Source organism: Branchiostoma belcheri, unplaced genomic scaffold (genome assembly GCF_001625305.1).
Source record: "Branchiostoma belcheri isolate BF01 breed outbred unplaced genomic scaffold, Haploidv18h27 scaffold3, whole genome shotgun sequence".
Taxonomy (NCBI): Eukaryota; Metazoa; Chordata; class Leptocardii; order Amphioxiformes; family Branchiostomatidae; genus Branchiostoma; species Branchiostoma belcheri.
The window spans coordinates 2,229,684-2,248,624 of NW_017803909.1; the positions used below are offsets into that span (position 1 = coordinate 2,229,684).

Here is an 18,941-nt window from a genome sequence, read left to right on the forward strand (position 1 = left end):
TATAACCTGTACGGTGCCTTACCTGGTCCACAAATGAAAGGGCCACGCAAATATCACCTAAACGGTGCCTTACCTGGTCCCTAGATGAGAGGGCCACGATAATACCACCTGTACAGTCCTTAGCTGGTCCCTAGATGAAAGGGCAACGCCAATATCACCTGAACGGTGCCTTACCTACTCCCCAGATGAAAGGGCCACGCCAATATCACCTGTATGGTGCCTTACCTGATTCCCAGATGAAAGGGCCATGCCAATATCACCTGTACGGTGCCTTACCTGGTCCACAAATGAAAGGGCCACATAAATATTACCTGTACGGTGCCTAATATGGTCCCCAGACAAAAGGGCCACGCAAAATATCACCTGTACTGTGCCTTACCTGGTTCCCAGATGAAAGGGCCACGCAAATATTACCTGTACGGTGCCTTACCTGGTCCCCAGATGAAAGGGCCACACCAATATCACCTGTACGGTGCCTTACCTACTCCTCAGATGAAAGGGCCACGCAAATATCACCTGTACGGTGCCTTACCTGGTTCCCAGATGAAAGGGCCACGCAAATATTACCTGTACGGTGCCTTACCTGGTCCCCAGATGAAAGGGCCACGCCAATATCACCTGTACGGTGCCTTACCTGGTTCCCAGATGAAAGGGCCAAGCCAATATCACCTGTATGGTGCCTTACCTGGTTCCCAGATGAAAGGGCCACGCAAATATTACCTGTACGGTGCCTTACCTGCTCCCCAGATGAAAGGGCCACGCAAATATTACCTGTATGGTGCCTTACCTGCTCCCTAGATGAAAGGGCCACGCCAATATCACCTGTACGGTGCCTTACCTGGTCCCTACATAATTTATGAAAGGCCCATGGAATTTTCCCGTACGGCGTTTTACCATGGAGGTAGAAATATGGTTTTACTGGTAACACGTTATCTAGACCCAAGTCCCTCACGCACTCATTACCTGTAAGGTTTCCAGAGCTAAGAGCCGCACAAATGACTGTTTGTGGCTTATCCACCGAAGTGGAGTGATTATAGCCGTAAAGGTTGACGTTTTTTGCCCCTAAAAGCTGTGGATAAACGCCGGCAGCCCTCCCCACCGCTAGCTATCCCTCACTGTAGCAGCTGATACCCCGACCAATAGCAGCGTGGAGCTTGCTGAGAAATTGACCAATAGCGGCGTGGCCGTCTTTCGTGGCCGTCCTACCATATTCTAGACCAAGCCATACCTCTGGTGAAGTAATCTGCGTTCGTGGACAAATTTCCTCAAATTTTCACGACTTTTTCGGCCTTTACCAACAATTTTGGGATGTGGAGATGTCGGAGGAAAAGGGCCGATGTCGCTGAGCTCAAAGAAAGGGAAGATTCGTGGTAAGAAGAAGGGGCTTTCGAAGAGGAAAGGTATGGTCTTTCGAAACGCAACATTTTTCTCCGTCTACCGTTACCGTACTTACCGTTTCATCAAGAGATAAAGGCTAAGATAAGTAGGATACTGATCGGATGGTAACATATGAAGCTTAGTTATGGGAGGTAGATGAGATCTGAAAGGAAAAGAAAAATGTTTGTTGTCTAGGTTCTTTTATCTTTATTTGGCAAAGAAACAAAGGATTTTAAACGGACTTTCGATTCGATTTATCAAGACCCCGCCCCCAAGGCTGGGCGTGTTACATACGTGTGAGGAGGATGGTGAATCACGCATTCACACAGACAGAATCACTCTGGTAAAATCGAACGACAATCTTCGGAAAATCTGAGAGCTGTTAGAGCTGCTTGAATGTGTTGTGCACATCAACGTGACACGCAGTGAGTTTAAACAAATTATCCCAGTGAGGCAACACAACCCGTTATCAGTCTCAGATCCTAATCCATTATTCATTATTGTCTAGACTGTGGACTTTGTGAGGATGTGAAATTGCATTTAGACCCATTTTGATGATGCAATCAGATAGTTCGCTACTTGACCTGTTGTACATCATAATGTAATCATTCACAAAATGTCTGACATAGTCATGACATAGTTGAAAAAAAATTATGGTAACTGAAGCAGGGTAGCTTCTAGAGCTTCCCATGAGTACAAATATTGCTATTATTGAGTTCATTTTCGAATTATTAGATTTTACAAAGTATGTTATCTTGATGGGCCATAGAATGGTACCATGTCCCCATGATGAGTCATTTGTTGTATGTCTACAGTAAAGTCACTCAAACAATTATTTATTATCATGTCTCCACAGCTAATAAAAGTGCTTTACTACAGTAACTGTGATTACAGGAAGGAATTCAAAGTGCAGAAACCTGTATCACTGCAAATGTTATATAAATGGATCCAAAATTTCTTTTTACATGTGATCATGCAGGAAGCACAGGTAGCAGTGGTAGCCATGGCAGTGCAGACCTTAAGATTCCCACTGATAAGAAACACAAGGCCAAGGCCATACAGGAAGCCATACGCAGTGATCCCCCAGACATCGCAAACCTCAGGAGGCTGGCCATCAGCGATGGTGGTCTACTCCGAGATGACCTACGACGAAAAGCCTGGCCCAAACTGATGAACGTCAACGTGTTTGAGATTCCTCCCAAGCCAGGTATGTGTCTGTCTCTCTTGGTCTCTTAGTCTTGTTAGTCTTGGCTAGTCACTGAAGTGCAGCAGATTAATTAGAAGCAGAAACTTACTTCGTCACTTGGACCTTCCATTTGGTTTGATTCTGCCACATTGACAAAGTACACTGCTGGGAGGATATGGACAAGTTTACAACAGATAAATGTACAACAGAAGACTACAAGATGCTGTAGATTGGTGCAAAATTCCTGCTTCACTGTAATTACATATGAATTGAAATGTTCTTGAATTGGCCATGTGCAAAAAAAATGAATTTTCCACAGTATACTCTTCTCATTTTTCAGCCAACATAAAAGCCCACAGGGACTACCGACAAGTTGTCCTTGATGTGGAGAGATCAATGAGAAGATTCCCAACCAGTGAGTATTAAACATCCTTGATAGTTTGTTGCTATGCTTTGAGAGTAATGAGAACAATCTATATATTACCTTTCTGCCTATTGAGATCTAATTCAGAACGAATGCTGTTGTCTTACTGTACCTGATATGTGGATTTGCTTTTCAGACATGAAGGAAGAACAGAGGTTACGATTACAGGACCAACTGGTGGACATCATTCTCAGAGTTCTTGTTAGACACCCAGAGCTTCACTACTATCAGGTTTGTAGAATAGGATTCTCAAAGTCAAAAATTTGTACTTGAATGTGATCTAGATTGTCATTTTTCAAAGTCCACCATATCATAGGATTAAGGGATCTAAAGGTTTGATCTACTTGATATCAGAATCTGCTACTTATCTTAGTCCTTCATCCCATTATCAATACCAAGAGGGGTGTTGGTATTCCAAATATTGTATCAGCTCTGGTCCACTAAGCTTTTAAATCCAAGTCATTACCAGAAGGGAAGGGTTGAGCTAGGCCTAGTGTATTGATTGTTCAAGGGCACAGTCTTCTTGTCATATTATCACTGACTGACCTTTAGAAAAGGAAACAGTGATAGCCATTTACATGTACCGTTACATACAAAAATGTACCTCCCATATTCTAGATGCTGATGACATTATATATTGTTGTTCTTCCTAGGGCTACCATGATATCTGTGTGACCTTCCTGTTGGTAGTGGGAGAGGATCTTGCCTTTGCCATCATGGACAAACTGTCAGAGTACCATCTGAGGTAGGTTCTCATTATACATTACAGTTTCCTTTTTTTTACAGAAGTCTAACTGTCGATTGGTAAAATACATGATTATCTGCCAGGCATTTTGTTGCTTTGTTTATGGTAGTTCAGTATTATGAAATTTTGTTTTGTTATCATCACTAGGGACTTCATGGATGAGTCTATGGACAGGACACGTCACATCCTGGGCTACCTCATGCCAATTGTGGGTAAAGCCCACCCTGAACTAAGGGAATTTCTGGAAAGGTATGGCAAATGTCGCCTTTTTTGCCAGTTATAGAGAGTGGGATGAAGGATGTACTAACAACTAGTACATGTAAGAGAGCAGGACTTAAAGGAAGAGGGTGTAAACTTTTTGTATAGAACAGTCTACCTGTAAACTGTTCCATTTTTCTTAAAGAATGGTTCAACTAATACTGTTTATTATGTCACCCAAACAGGTCAGATGTGGGCACCATCTTTGCCCTGAGTTGGTTAATCACATGGTACGGCCACGTTCTCACAGACATCAGGCACATTGTTCGGTTATATGACTTCTTCCTGGCCTGCCACCCCCTCATGCCTATCTACCTAGCAGCACAGGTCAGTCTTTTAGTACTTTATCAACTACACTTGCCTGGTGTTATCATTACCTACTGCTTGTCATGAAGATAGGCCCTAAGTGTTTGAGATATATTTCATGCACCCCGAGGCAGATACACAATAAGGACATTCATCAGCTGAAGTTTGAATGGGTCTTCTCAAGTAGTCACTGTGGTATAGTGCATACTAGTTGGCAATGCTTCCACCTGTTTGTCAGATTGATGCCATACAGTACAGTTGAGATGTGTACTGATGAAAGTCATCCTCCTTTAACCCCACAGATAGTCCTGTACAGAAGTGAAGACATCCTGCGAGTGGACTGTGAGATGACCATGGTGCACCACACCCTGTCCCGTCTGCCAGAGGACCTGCCGTTTGAACACCTGGTGAGTCGTGCAGGGGACCTGTTCATCCAGTACCCACCCTCCATGCTGGCCAAGGAGGCAGAGCTGGAGTTCTTATCCAGGTCAGTCCTAAGGAAAGATGAGTTCATGTTTTGAGTCATCTTTTTTGGTGATGTTTAACCAGCATTATGAAGCGTCTAATACCAATACTATACCAGCACTTGAGCAGTTGAGTAAAATTTACGGTATATGCTTCTTTAAATACATTAACAGTATAATTTGTATGTTTACTTGTGTGTACACCCAGTATCTGTATCGGTATAGCTGGTATAACCGCCCTTCGATGTAACACCAGCTTCGCAGGCACACTGTGCAGCAACAGCATTTAGTGTTTAGTGATATATTGACTTTGCATTGCCATATTTATTCCCCATTCAAAACAGCACCACAATCAGTTGTTACAAGGACTTTGAGATGGCCACCAATCAGAAACCAGATACTGTGCTTCGGCGGCGGCGGCGATTTGGCAATGGTACCGCACAGAACGGGGACGTGAAGACGGTACAACTCCGAAAGCCGACAAACCTGGCGCTGAAGTTTGCAGTATGGGCCATCTCTGCCTCCCTTGGTGCAGCTGCACTTGCTGTAGTCAATGTAGTAAATGAATGGTTTTAGGTGTATGCTCTAACATCAACTACAAAATACAGGTATATGTAACTATCAAATCTGAAAGACCAGGATATAGTGATGTCTTTCTACATGATCTCCAAAGCAAGATGTGTATATATCAGATAATCTATGGTATGAAATATGGTCTTTGTTTCAATTGTGGAAACTGGATGATGAAGTGAAAGTTAACAGAAAATGATGAAGTTCAGGTTGTACATGCAGCTGAGAAAGTGTTTGAAACTAAAAGTTTGATGATGATGGTATCTTAGGTTGACGGGCTGAGAGAAGGCTATCATAAGATGTCGACTAAAAAAGGTGGAGAAAGAGCCATTATGAAATTGTGTGTTGACAAGTATCTATTCACATTTGTAAATAGTGAAAACTCCATTGCCCACGGTTACATTTTAACTGTTTGTGTTGTTGTTGAACCTCTGTAGTCTGTACTGTATAGTTGCTAGCATATGATTGAAGCAACACTGTAACCACAACAGCATTCCTATGTCTTTCTTGTGCAATGAGTTTTTTGCCATTTTAAAGCCACCAGTTTCTCAGATTGTAATCTTCTTGGGGTGGTGAGAAAAATTTCTGTGGAAACTGCATGTAGATGTACTGTTACAGTCATGTGAAGAAAGGTTGGTGTATATTTTACAGAACTATACATTGTCTAAGCACAGGCAATGTTTTGGAACCAAAGATGTTAGATATGCCATGTGAGCGGACTGGATTAACACTGGCATGTGCACTATTTAGTTTAGTTACAAGTTAATGATTATTCAAAGCTTGTAACAAAGGCTTCCAGTTCCTGTTAAGTGTACAGAATTTAACTATTTGTGCTCCACTATGAAATACTATGTCCAGACATAATTATGTGTTCAATTCAAGTACAGGATGCTGCTGTTTTAAAATACAATGTATTATGTCAGGTAATGGTGTTTCAGTCATTGTTGGGGTTTACACAGTCATGCGTACAAGTGTCATTGCATATGCTGTTTAATTGGTATACAGTAAGTGTATGTTTTGACAGTAAGTGTATGTTTTGATATGTGGGAGGAGGTAATTGTGATACTGTCATGCAAATATATAAGAACAGGGGAACAAAAACCTCATGTTATAAAGCCATTTTATCAGGACCATAATTTGTGCAATGTTTGTGTTGAATGCAAGTGTGTGTTTAAGTATCTCCATCCACATGGTAGTGATTGGGGCCAAGTGCTTAGTGTTGTAATGGATACTGGAAGGACGTGTTTTTAATGAATCAGATTTGGTCAACCAGTTCACACAGTATTTTACTTATATGTCTCAGTACTGCAGTGATTTTTTTTTTACAAATAGCATTTATGACTGTCACAGCAGTTATCCTAACTGTATTGATAACATTATTACAGTAATGGTCAAGTTGGATTAGATATTCATGATCAAAAGTCACATTAGCCAACAAAAACAATTCTGAATAGTGTGGCAACTGAAAATATAGAAATTGCATGTCTACAGAAGATATTGTCATGTCTAGTTTCTTGGTTGAGGCCAGTTTGTTCATGACATACATGCTTAAATGTGTGTAAAGATAGACAACCAGTCACGGTGAACGCTCAAACTCAACTGGTTTATTCAATCTCCAACCGGCCGGTTCTAAAGCCCCTTCCCTCGAACGGTACCGGTATAGATCACCTGTTCGAACACGACGCTGGCACGTGCGCTGGCATGGCACGTGTTCGAACAGGTGACCGCGGCTCCGCCCAAGGGAGGGGATAGAACCGGCGATAATACAATGCTTAATAAAACTAACAATACACATTGTTACAGTGTATGGCATGCATTAGAGTTAAAGGTATGTTTTCCCATACCAGGGGAGGTATGCACAACTTCCAGAAACAACATCCACAATTCCACATAATCACAAGAAGACCACTCTGTTCTTTTAACACACTTTATTGCACCATACCATACTTCCATATACCGTATGTCTACAAATATGTTTGTTACTTGGTCTAATCTCTACATCTTGCCAATTTGTTACATTTCTGGGTAGTGAGACCCGCTTGAATTGGTGCACTGTAAGAACAGCCAAAATGCTGTGTTTTGTGCATTACTATAATAATTGTTTTTTCTGAGCAATAAGACTACACCTACATGTATATTCAAAATACACACTTATCAGATACTGAATAAAAGGAGTTTGTTCCCAAAACCTTATATACCCTTGGAATACCAAATGCAACACCGGCAAGACAAACACACTTTGCACAAGTCTTGAAAAACATATTAACCACTTTTCTCTGTAAAATAGAACTTCTCCAAAAATATAGAATATGTCCACCTCACTGAATAAATACACACCCTGTTCTTGTATTCTGAAAATGTACATCCAAATGTCAACCTGTATCAAAATCCATCTGTCACTATTCATCACAAATATCTAGAAATTTTCTCTCCACCTTGGTTAATTCTTACATCATCTCTTCACTTTGGTCAATTCCTACATCATTGAGTACTAGACAATAAGGCACTTTCAGATAAAATCAGTTTGATCACCAGGCCCTTACAACGTACATGGTACAGACTTAGCTATCCCTGAACCTGGAATGTGTTGAATATGATTTCTAAACTTGTAATTTGGAAGAGCCCAGTGGAGCTTTAAAATGTTTTGCATAGATTACACTACAATGTCCTTGCTTGCACTTAACGTGTAATTGGTGACTTTAACATGCTAATTAAGTGCTTACAGGTGGCAAATAAATGAATTGATACTTAGGCCTGATTTACACGGGGCAAAAAATATCATTTGGCCTGCACTGAACGAAGCGGCACCATGTTCGACGCAGGCCAAATGATATTTTGCCCCGTGCTAACCGGCCCTAACTCTAGCTTTGGTCCTCTGACTTTGGGGAACATTGAACTGATCTGTCCTTACATGGCCAGCGCACCGTATCACATCTACATCAAAGCTCCGTGTGCTCAGTGTGCTTGTGAACTTTGACTTCAGGTTTACTGAGCCTGGAGCCTTCAGTGGGGATGTCCTCCTCCAACTCCTCTGGCTCCTCATCTTCAGGCTCGTGCTCGTCTGACTGTACAAACTCCCCGTGATCGTGAACGTCTGTCTTCTGTTTGGCAGAGTCTCCCTCTACATCCAGGAAGGTCAGGAAGTCGTAGCCAGGCATCATGGGACCCCACAGCTCCTCCTCTAGTTCACCTATGGATACACAAAGAAAATGCTTCAGTTGAACTAATAAGTCGAGAGGAAGCCAAAGGCAAAGGTCTTCACCTTCACCTTGTCCCATCCTCGTCTGGAGGGTCAGGGACTGTGGTAGCGTGCAGCACAAGCTTCCTCCATCCATCTCTGTCCTTGGCCTTAGTGCCGTAATGTGTACAGTACAATGTATGTGACTTTCATAACATGTTCTATGCTAGGCTGACATAAAACAATAACTGTCAGCAAGGAGCTTTCAACTGTTGAAAGCTCCCTGCTGTCAGTTTTCATGTTGGCCACTCAGACAAGTCTTGCTACAATATGTAGTTTTACTGTTTATATAGACATTTAACAACCTTTAAATGGTATAAAGCTGTAGTTCTCTACAATGTGTATTCATATAATGAAAGATCTAATTCAAATTGTTTAACAGTAACTGTTGCAGGACAGAGAAAACTGGACTCACTGTTAGCCAAGATGTCGCCTTTCTCACAGCCACGGACCCAGGAAGTCACCTTGTCCTTGGAGAGGTCATTAGGGTAGGGGTACTCAAACACTCCTCCCTATAGGGGACACATGCATCAGGTCAGGAAATGCACTGTGTTCAATGCGATTTTACAACAGCACAAGAGAAGAAATTTGCATCGTTTAAAAGGACGTTCTTGCACTCTCACCGTCTTGTGCTGAATCATGACCAGGGCAGGGAGACCGGCGTTTGGCGCATAGGACTGGAGAAGATCTGCTCCCAAGGAGTCTGCAGTGAACCTGGAGAGGATTGTAAGGAAGAAATGATACAATACATGCCATCACAAGCTTCATTCAGTAGTTTGGTGTCTTTATTTGATGGATACTTGTTATTGCAGAGGCATTGGCAAACAAAAAAAAACAATTCTATCCTACATATGGTACAATGTACAGCTGTTTTGTCCAGGTGGCAATCTGTGCCTACAAAGTTTGGGTAAATGGATCAAATACATGTATTCTACAAAAATCAGTTGAGTTTTGTTTGGAATCTACGCAAAAGCAAGTCAGAAATGTTACACACTTACACATTCATCTGGCAGAAAATAACAGGAAGTTCTTCCGTTGCAGCAATCTGGCCGATAGACTCTAGCTCTTCCCCCCTCCCGCCAAACAGAATCACAAATGGTTTGTCTTGGATGAAGAATGAGGGAAAGTTCTTTGCGGTCAGCTCAGGCTAGAAAAAAATACAAAAGAGACTTAATAAATGTGATCAACCTATAAGAAATCAATGTATCATAAGGAAGGTTTCTTGTGGAGTAAAGGCTCTCTAAATTGTAGATTCTGAATCATACACAGCCACTCAAGCCAAAAGTTGTGTTAAACATTACTAATTCGACTGTGGTATGAGATGTCTCATGTTTAGACTTAATCTGTATGCTTTAGTTCTTCTGACATCATAGCTAACATATCTCTCTCACAACTTGCAATTTCATCAAGCACAGAAAAAATATTCAGTATGATCTATCCTATTGTCAAATATATGAAACTTTTCTGGTTGTTACTTACAAACACAGGAAGGCTGGCTAGTCTGATGAACTTGAGCAGACTGGGTTTGTGGAAAACCTTGCCAGAGAAGAGTTTGAAGGGCTGGTACTTATCACTCTTCTTCACCACTACTACACCTGGCACTGAGGAGCCGTACATAGAACCACTGAAACAAACACATTTCATTAATGAATAAAGCTCAAACAAACAAACATGGAATAACAAAAAGTAAAGTTACCTTAATGTCTTTTGAACAAGGACATTAATGGATGGAGAGCAACCTTAAAATCAGTTAACTCACACTTCTTGTGCCAGTGCCTTGTCTTTAACTAGACCCAACAGGAATTCCCCTTGTTGTTCATGAGCTGCAGACGTGAAAGTTTTTATCTCTGAAACAAACAAAAAAAGAAAACATTAAAAACATTATATGATAGTTCTTATGTTTCTGCATTTCTAACAGAAGGCACCTTGATTCAGAGTATAGTACAAAATCAACATATTGTTAGAAAAAATAAGGCATTCTACCATATATATATATACTGTATATTTGAAGGTCTGGATAATATATCAGTCTTGTGATTTCTAGTGTTAAAATGTCTCCTGTGTAATGCATGAGAGGAATAGAGGATGAGCAACAACACACCTGCCTGATCCTCCTGACCCGTCAGTCCAAGTACAACTGTGTCGGTGATGCCGGCTGACAACAGATTTTTGAAGTTTGTCACCTCTTTCACAGTCTTCAGCTCGGCTGGGGCTGGAAGCTGGAGACTATAAAACAGGTTTGCAGCCTTCATATGACATTCATAGTTACTGTTTCAAAATACTTCTGATGGATACAATTTTGGCTTTGTGGATGAAGAGAAAAAGTGATCAACAAAACAAATGCTAAATAAAGAAATCATTTAGTACATTGAAGCAGGGGGTTTTGATATACAAGATATCTTTCAATAATGAAGGGAATGCTAGTATACTCACAGCTTTACAAAGTTGACCAGAGCAGTTGTTTCCAGCATGCCCTTGTAGTCCTTCTGGTACTGACCATCCCGGTACACCTTGGTGACTGGGTAGCTGGTCACGTTGTTAAGCTGGCACACGTCTGGCCAGTCGTCACATGCCACACGGGCCAATGGGCTGCTGTCAGAGGTGTCATCTGTGAGAAAACAATGTCAGATTACTACAGATCGTGAGCTTGAAGACAGTAAATTCACCATTATCATCGCATTTTTTAGTTATCTACTGTATCTTGCCCTATCAACTTGACTACTGGATACAACTTGTCATGTTTTCAGAAGTTGTACTACAGCAGATGCAAAAGATGTGACAAGAATCAGAGCCTTTTGATGTGATGGGAGATCCTCACCTTTCAAAGCCAAGGATGCCTCAGAGTAGGACGCCAGGAACGCAGCTGACCTTGCCTCCCCTGTAATATGAGCAGAAAAATAATAATTTAGACCTACATCTGTCATGGAATGTCCCCTGGTATACATTGTAGCTCACTAAGTATAAGGCATCTGATACTGTATTCTGTAATGTTTTTCATTTTTTGTCAAGTGGAAGTGAGGAACAAAACCAGTCACTATGCGGTACAGAATGACATACAGGTTCAATTTTGAAATGGCCATATCCTATAGTACATGAGTGGAACAAGTGGAATTTTGAGTGGCAGGTCCTTCATTGTGAATGACTTACATGACAGGTAGAAAACCACCACAAGCAGCGGCTTCTCCTTCAGTATGACTGGGAAGGTTTTGTCTGTCAGGGCAGGAGCGTAGGTCAGGTCCAGCGGGGTGTACTTGCTGCGGTACACGGCCTCCGCTACTACGTCATCCTCAACCTCTTGTTCTATGGCAACACAAGGAAATACCTTAGATAAAACTTCAACAGGATATAGCACAGAGCCAGACATCAAGTTAGTTTTTCCAGAAAAAAAATACAATCATTGATAGAAAAAAATATGACGATAATTAATTTTAGCAGTAAAATAAAACAAAAAAAATGTATAGTGAGCAAATTAAGAAAGGTATAATTCTGCAACATAGACAATCTCCTCAAAAAACATTATGACCATTCGAAAAAAGCTGCAACACAAGACTAACATCATAGCTGCTGAAAAAAAAAGACATTATGAATTTGTTGAAGCATAATATAATATACCCACTTAAGATGAAGTTAAAAGTATAATGTTTGGCAGGGCCAATTGGGTATGTACCTGGTACATCTTCGTAGTCTTCTTGTATGGTCCTCTTTTTCTTAGTTCCTCCGTGTTCAGAAATTAATGTTTCAATATCCTCCACCAATGGGTCCTCACTGAAGTGGTGCATGTAGTTCAGGTTGTCCTGTACATAGAAAATTACATATTAGGTGAACTACCATGACTTTGGGTTTAATGACATCCATAGCATTTTTAACAAGTCAGATTAGCATAGGTCTGGATTACCTTCCCAAACAGTCCTCCAATATTCCTGAATACAGTTCTGAGCTCAGAAAAAGATGCAGACAAATTCAACCTACAAATCTAATCTACAAACTTTAACATTGTTTCTTGTAGCAGTTAAATGTAACTTTCAACAGCTATGTACAAAATTGGTATAAAAAATTATATTCCTTACACTGATACATTACTAGTAGACTGAAGGTCTCTTAGAACAAAGTTTTGACCAAATCAAAAGCTTCAGATAATAAAATCCTACTGACAGCCATACCTGACCATTGAGTTGAACAGCAACAACTGGCACTTCCCTCAGCCTCTCTGTGTCTGTAGCCAGGCTCTCCAGTGTGGACTCAGGAACAACATCTCTGCACAGGGATACACAAATTAGCTACTGTAAGGCTTACATTAAAGGCATATGTGTACATCTTTCATATGTGTATGTGTTTCCATAATCAACTACAGTATACTATTAGGCTAGAATGTGTAAGGTTTTGAAATAACTCTGTAGTTGATCCAACTCATTAAAGATCCATGTTTTGTTAGTACACTTTCAATTATTATATAAACAATTATTCATGACTGGATACATCCACATATCATATGTTACAGTTACGGAATCCTCACATGTTAAGAAGGATGACCCCCGCCTGCCCCCTGAGTGCCTTGCCCAGCTTGTCTGCCATTTCTCTGGCCTCGTGTTCATTACTGTTGTCTGTCACCACATACGTGAGGTGTAGGTTCATGCTGTCATATGGAATGGGCTCTTGGTTTCGTGGCATGTCAATCTATCAGGGAGGGAAGGGGTATCAATTAGACAAATTGTAAAAGATTATAAGGAATTGAAAAACAATGCTGTAAAGTGAACATATGCATAGCTGACATCAAATGAAGTACAGTGTCATTCTACAAATAAAGGATATTGAAATCACAAACAAAACGCATGTATTTCATATGAGGTTTAAACAGGTTAATTTGGGAAAGTCGTGTACTTACATAGTAAGGTGTCTTAAGGGACCTTAGAAAAGCCAGGACATCTGAGAGAATGATTGGGTGTCGGAATCTCGTGTTACGACATGTCTTGTCTGTCTGCACAGTGACAACCTTCTCTTCCTCGGAACAGTGCAGAACCCAGAGGGCCGGCTCTTTCACTGTTTTAGCATCCCTACAAAAGAACAACAGGAAAAAGGTTTGTCTCAGCTAAAAATATTTTTCTACTAAAATTTTGTGCTTGCCAATGGTGTTATAACCGCTGCTGAATTGTACCAGCTAGAGCAAAATACCTTTTTCATCTCATTTATTGTCAAGAAATATGAAAGAAAAAAGTCACCTGAGATCAGCATCCTCTGCAACTTTCTTGTCTGTCGCGAAAGCAAATCTGTAGGTCGTACCATAGGCGAAGGCAAACTCCATGAACACTCGGTGCTCTTAGAGAGAAGCAATGAGAAAAAGGAGTCAGTAATCATGACTTTGAGATCTCCACAGTACAGACTGTATAATGAAAATGCTCTTAACACCTTAGTAAATATGTTAAAATCAACACAACTTGGATGCAGTAGTGGGCCCTTCAGCAGCAAGACGGTTAAACACCTTGGCATACATCTCATCATGATAAGCGTACAGCGGAATATTCTCTTCACTTACGTTTCCTGTCTGAAATGATTCTGACACAAAGGAAGTACATCAACTCACCGTATGTTCCAATTGCCCTCTGCCAGCTGAAGATGATGTCCCTGTCGCCCATGTACCTCTGCTGCTGGTGCTTCAGGTCTATCCCAGTCTGCAGTACTGGCACTTCTGATGACAGCAGCACTCTGGGACACACAAATCACTGTTAAGGACTGAAGTTCATCATAACACATATGATGCCATTCATTTCACTGAAAGGAGTTATAAATAAAACAGATAGCCAAAAGATTACAAAAAGTATCAACTGTTGATAGTGACTTACTGGAAAATGTTGGATGAGATGGAGTCTTTATCATACATTGTGTCCAGGGGAAACTTTGCCTCCACACGGTCATTTCTGCAGGGAAAGATACAGAGTACAAAAAATCTACACGGCATTTAACAACCTCAATACAAGGCTCTTATACATTAACCTGAGCTCTAGTTTACAATTTTTTGCATGATGACACACTTTCCTGTTTGGTCAGTAATTCTTGTCCAAAAGTCCTGATGAGACAAAATGACAAAAATAGTCTAACAGGGTTTAAGCACTGTCAAATATCATTTCAGGAGCAATTCCCAAAGGTTCTTCTGTATATGCAATTTGACTCTCGTCTCTTTACATAAAAAGGAATCTACATGTACACATGTAGTTCCAGACAGCTCCATGGTACAAACCTCAAGATGAAGACTGACTGGTCTACATCTGGTTTGTCACAGTATGAGGCCACTGGGTCCTGGTTACAGTTCACCTGCATGGGACAACATGGAAGGCAGTGATGGATGAAATCATTGGCAAACACCTTAGATAGCACACAACCTAGACATGGATTAACAGTACTAGTACTTAGTCTAGATTTCAGAAGTGCTCGATAAGAAGATACATGTAAATGTTGTAAGACTTGACTTGACTTGTAATGCCGTTACATGCAACCTTGATGTAACTGACATCCACAACATTACAAAATAGCTCAGCCACTGTGCATATTATTACGTATATGTATATAAAAATCGTTGATGTGAATGATGCTTATACAGATATATACAACAAGAATGTCTTTAAAATCTGAACCTACCCTTCCAAACTGCACCTGGTACGGTTTCATGAAGCTTGCAGACTCATTGAATGCTTTCAGGAAGTGTTGCAGCCGAGGCAACTCTGCCAGAGAAAGGAAAAATTAATCAAGATGACTGTAACAGCAGGCTCTCAAATGCAATTAAGTAGTACTACAACAATTGGAACCCTGTGAAGACAAAGGTCTTAATTACATCATGTCTTGCCCCCTGGGTAGTCTGACTACCTGGCAGCACTTCCATTGGCTGTCCCTAAATCCTAATCAGCCCCTGACAACAATCTTGAGGTTAAACAGGCTAGCCCCAGGGTACAAGAATGCAAATTGTTTTATATAAAAGGGGGTTGGGCAGGGATCGTCAACATAGGCATATCTTTTCACTACAAATTAGAAATGTAAAATTGTTGGAAACAAGTAACGTTAACATTGTTGACTTTATGATGTAACATTATGTAAATAACTTACTTACTGATTTATGAAAGTACAATGTATTAGATTAGGTTGTAACTTTTATTGTGCTTTATAGAGCATTGACTTGCAAATGCGTTTGGTTGCTCAAGATTCAACTGTGGCCAAAAAGCAAAAAATAAAAAATAAATAAATAAATGTCACAACGTTTAAGAAAGGAATATGCAAAGTTGTTGAAGCTCCATATGGAAGCGCAGAAGGACCTTGGGAAGGAAGAGTTTGATTGGATTGTTATGCATTTTTTAGTGTAGCCTAAACCTCCAACATAGCCGTCACTCGTATTATAAATACTATGATCGTTTGTCGGGTAACAGAATGGGTGTTAGAAAACAAACACACTCCCTTTGGTTTACAGGTGACCGTATACAATGTATATTCACAACAAAAAAGTTTCCGCCCCCATGAATCAACACACTCACGTCGCTTGTGGAAGTAGACGGCGGTCAGTGTGCTGGGAGATCCAACGAAGCCTTCAAACTCTGCTGAAGGCACGGTGTTCACCACTCCGAACTCCTTGGACGCCACCAGAGTCCAAGTTACGAGCAAAGTAACCAGGCAGACCAACACAGAAGCGTTCCCACAACCTGCCATGTTTCTCCAACAGACACGAAATTAACTGCTTCCTGGTTGAATACTAAGAAACTTGCGCAGTCGTGCGAGGCGTCGATTGGTCAGGCAATTTTGTGTCCTTGTGCTGCAATGTATATTTATTTCGCTAGATGTCACTACTGAGTGGTCAAAACCGGTGTCACCAGCAACAAGGCCTCCCCAGACTAGGAGACATTTTACCATATATGGAAGACTTTTTCCATATATGGTAAAAGGCCCTTCTACAACGGGGGGCCTGATGGTTCACGACACTGGCTTTTGGTGCAGTGATGCTTGTTCCGGTAGAGGGCACTTTTGAGCCATGTTCAGCCTCAACCTCTGACCCTGATTTTACTGAGGCGAGATGGAAGCATCTTTCCGAGAGTGCACCGGTTACGTGGAGTGTCATACAAGGATGGGTGTTATCTAAAAATGACTAAGGTAAACACTTCCGTTCTGATACTAGTGATAGTAACGTTAACTGTTGCTGTCCTTGTGCCGAAATTTGATTCTTTGTAATTAGACTCTATAGATTCTTTACTTTTGATGGCTTTTAGGTGCTCCATCATCATGGTAGCCATGTGGATCATGGACATGATGCTGAAGGTTACTTGGGTGATGACGACTGTTGGGTTTGCTGTGCTCCTGTCAGACTACCTCAGACTGCAACGACAACAGTGTACAGAAACTACTGGTGTACAAAATACAGGGAAGCAGGCAGCAGGTAGGTTTTCTGTATTCTTGCAGAAAATGATAGCTCTATGATATATGTCATATTGTGTGATTATTCACATTACAATATTTCAGTACTTACAACGAGCAATCAGTATCATACATTGCTACAGTTGGTGGAAAACCTTGCCGGAACAAATTATTATTGAATGAATGACGACCTTTATTGCACTGTAATACTTTCTGTCTCTGTTGATATCAAATATTTAACAGGTTTTCTTTCAGTGCTGTTTTGTCTTCTCTCCACAGAAAGGCCTCCCAAGCTTCCTGACGGTGACTATGTCCAACATGGGTCCTCTGTGTGGTGTTGGGGACACAACAACACTGACAGGATGTGTAAGTTCTCAAACCTCTGCTTCTCCCCGCAACATCAACAGTTTGTGTTCTTCCACGGCGAGCAGACAGTGACCCACGGAATCCACAACCGTTTCCACCCAGCTCTCGTGGACATGACCTCCATTCCTGACCACAATACGCAGTATTTCCAGTACGTTGACCTTCCAATCTCTGCGCTACAGGACTTCAAGAAAGTGAAGATCTACCAGGGAACCAGTTTGATCTTCAATAGGTTCAATCCAGATAACCTGATGCACGTTTTTCATGACGATCTCTTGCCCATTTATTTCACCCTTCGGCAGATTACAGCAAGTGACGTCGATCCTTTTAATCTCAACAGTAGACTAGTTATCATGGAAGGGTGGCGACCAGGGGAGTTCGTTGACCTTTATCAGATGCTCTCAACTGAAGACCTTGTCTTCAAACAAGAGCTGGGTAATTTAGGAGAACTCGTCTGTTTTAGCAATGCCTACGTGGGTTTGTCCAAGGCAACAACGTGGTATCAGTATGGCTTTAAGGTACCACAAGGCCCAAAGGATAACATCGCAGTCACAGCTAGAGACATCAGACAATTCACAGACTTCGTATGCACCAGGTTAGGTATAGAGGAAACAGGTGTTTCCGAGTCCAAATACATTGTACTGTTTTCACGTAGATTGAATAGGTTGATTGTGAATGAAGTGGATTTGACAATTGCTTTGGCAAGTGAGTTCAACATGAGGGTTGTAACACTGAGCATGGAGTCACACACTGTACCTCAGCAGATAGCAATTATTAGGAAGGCATCCATGGTAGTGGGGATGCATGGGTCCTTCTTGACACTTGCCATGTTTCTGCCCCCCGGTGCTGTGGTCGTTGAACTGTTTCCTTATGCTGTCAACCCTGAACACTATGTACCATACAGAACACTAGCCAACCTACCAGGGATGAGGCTAACATATGCAGCTTGGAGGAACATTGAACCACAAAACACAATCACACATCCAGACAATCCTTGGGACCTGGGTGGAATTGCACACTTGAATCCAGCAGAGCAAGATGCCATTTTAAGAAGTACGGAAGTTCCAAGACATCTCTGCTGTAGGAACCCAGAGTGGCTCTTTAGGATATATCAAGACACTGTGGTGGATATACCATCATTTCTTAAGACTGTACGAAAAGCTGTGACAGATGCAGAGGCAAACAAGCAAGGTAATGGAGGCACAAGTTCAAGTGATGATGATTACAAGAAAATTTATCCAGGCCCACCAGTTGATTTCTCATGCCAGTCTGTTCAATCATCAGATGGGCTTGTTGGATTACAGTTGTCATGGCAACCACCATGGAACCTGCCGTACCTTGATGCAAAAGATACCAAATACGAAGTGTGGATTCAGGAACAGGGTGAAGTAAGCTACATGCCATGGATTCTCCCCTTCACTAGCCATGTGTTTTCTGAAGGAATAGAGGCAGAACATGACTATAATGTGTGGGTTAGATGTATTGTTAATGACACTGTGGTAGGACCGTTTGCAGATGCTGTACAGTGTTCTACCTGAAAATTCTGGGTATATCCAATGTAATACAGCAAGTACTCTTGCAGAAAATAAGATAAGAAGTACCTGACTGTACATATTACCATG

At 41.3% G+C, this 18,941-nt stretch overlaps 4 protein-coding genes across 7 annotated transcripts in view; 3 read left to right on the forward strand and 1 right to left on the reverse strand.

The window, feature by feature from the left end:
• The window catches only part of LOC109473707 (TBC1 domain family member 20-like), a 15,739-nt gene extending 9,091 nt beyond the window's left edge, over positions 1-6,648 (forward strand). Inside the window, exon 10 of the transcript XR_002140443.1 lies at positions 6,384-6,648. The gene's annotated coding sequence lies outside the window, so the exon portion shown is untranslated. The remainder of the gene's footprint in view (positions 1-6,383) is intronic.
• Positions 1-16,351, reverse strand: part of LOC109473704 (thioredoxin domain-containing protein 16-like) — a 19,507-nt gene extending 3,156 nt beyond the window's left edge. The window contains exons 1-20 of one of the 3 annotated variants that reach the window (XM_019773669.1): positions 16,083-16,349; positions 15,199-15,281; positions 14,801-14,874; positions 14,406-14,480; positions 14,147-14,268; positions 13,785-13,881; positions 13,451-13,619; positions 13,082-13,242; positions 12,729-12,822; positions 12,236-12,362; positions 11,716-11,868; positions 11,387-11,446; positions 11,002-11,176; positions 10,670-10,794; positions 10,328-10,415; positions 10,048-10,192; positions 9,567-9,715; positions 9,192-9,282; positions 8,984-9,080; positions 7,244-8,520 (exon numbers count right to left, since the gene is read on the reverse strand). In XM_019773669.1, coding sequence (XP_019629228.1) covers positions 8,270-8,520; positions 8,984-9,080; positions 9,192-9,282; positions 9,567-9,715; positions 10,048-10,192; positions 10,328-10,415; positions 10,670-10,794; positions 11,002-11,176; positions 11,387-11,446; positions 11,716-11,868; positions 12,236-12,362; positions 12,729-12,822; positions 13,082-13,242; positions 13,451-13,619; positions 13,785-13,881; positions 14,147-14,268; positions 14,406-14,480; positions 14,801-14,874; positions 15,199-15,281; positions 16,083-16,254 — 2,508 coding nt within the window. In that variant the 5' untranslated portion in view covers positions 16,255-16,349 and the 3' untranslated portion in view covers positions 7,244-8,269. Of the gene's footprint in view, positions 1-7,243; positions 8,521-8,983; positions 9,081-9,191; positions 9,283-9,566; positions 9,716-10,047; positions 10,193-10,327; positions 10,416-10,669; positions 10,795-11,001; positions 11,177-11,386; positions 11,447-11,715; positions 11,869-12,235; positions 12,363-12,728; positions 12,823-13,081; positions 13,243-13,450; positions 13,620-13,784; positions 13,882-14,146; positions 14,269-14,405; positions 14,481-14,800; positions 14,875-15,198; positions 15,282-16,082 lie in introns of those variants that run through there. The other 2 variants (XM_019773672.1, XM_019773671.1) reach the window with 2 other exon arrangements.
• On the forward strand, positions 1,266-6,376 carry LOC109473706 (TBC1 domain family member 20-like). Of its 2 annotated transcripts, none has more exons than XM_019773679.1 (9): positions 1,266-1,400; positions 2,357-2,584; positions 2,904-2,978; positions 3,124-3,218; positions 3,641-3,732; positions 3,880-3,981; positions 4,176-4,317; positions 4,599-4,783; positions 5,105-6,376. In XM_019773679.1, exons 1-9 carry the CDS (start codon positions 1,337-1,339, stop codon positions 5,334-5,336), a joined length of 1,215 nt encoding a protein of 404 aa, XP_019629238.1. In that variant the 5' UTR covers positions 1,266-1,336; the 3' UTR covers positions 5,337-6,376. The 2 variants fall into 2 exon arrangements, with proteins under 2 accessions (XP_019629238.1, XP_019629239.1); XM_019773680.1 differs by having other exon boundaries at positions 1,295-1,370.
• A 232-nt stretch (positions 16,352-16,583) lies between the features above and the next one.
• On the forward strand, positions 16,584-18,939 carry LOC109473802 (protein O-linked-mannose beta-1,4-N-acetylglucosaminyltransferase 2-like). Its single transcript, XM_019773871.1, has 3 exons — positions 16,584-16,692; positions 16,803-16,975; positions 17,233-18,939. Exons 2-3 carry the CDS (start codon positions 16,822-16,824, stop codon positions 18,855-18,857), a joined length of 1,779 nt encoding a protein of 592 aa, XP_019629430.1. The 5' UTR covers positions 16,584-16,692; positions 16,803-16,821; the 3' UTR covers positions 18,858-18,939.
• Positions 18,940-18,941: the final 2 nt, after the last annotated feature.

Coding starts and splice junctions, on each gene's coding strand:
- LOC109473706 (XM_019773679.1), top strand. CDS start 1,337: ATGTCGCTGAGCTCAAAGAAAGGGAAGATTCGTGGTAAGAAGAAGGGG. Junction 1,401..2,356: donor GGGGCTTTCGAAGAGGAAAG/GTATGGTCTTTC, acceptor GTGATCATGCAG/GAAGCACAGGTAGCAGTGGT. Junction 2,585..2,903: donor TGAGATTCCTCCCAAGCCAG/GTATGTGTCTGT, acceptor CTCATTTTTCAG/CCAACATAAAAGCCCACAGG.
- LOC109473802 (XM_019773871.1), top strand. CDS start 16,822: ATGGTAGCCATGTGGATCATGGACATGATGCTGAAGGTTACTTGGGTG. Junction 16,976..17,232: donor TACAGGGAAGCAGGCAGCAG/GTAGGTTTTCTG, acceptor TTCTCTCCACAG/AAAGGCCTCCCAAGCTTCCT.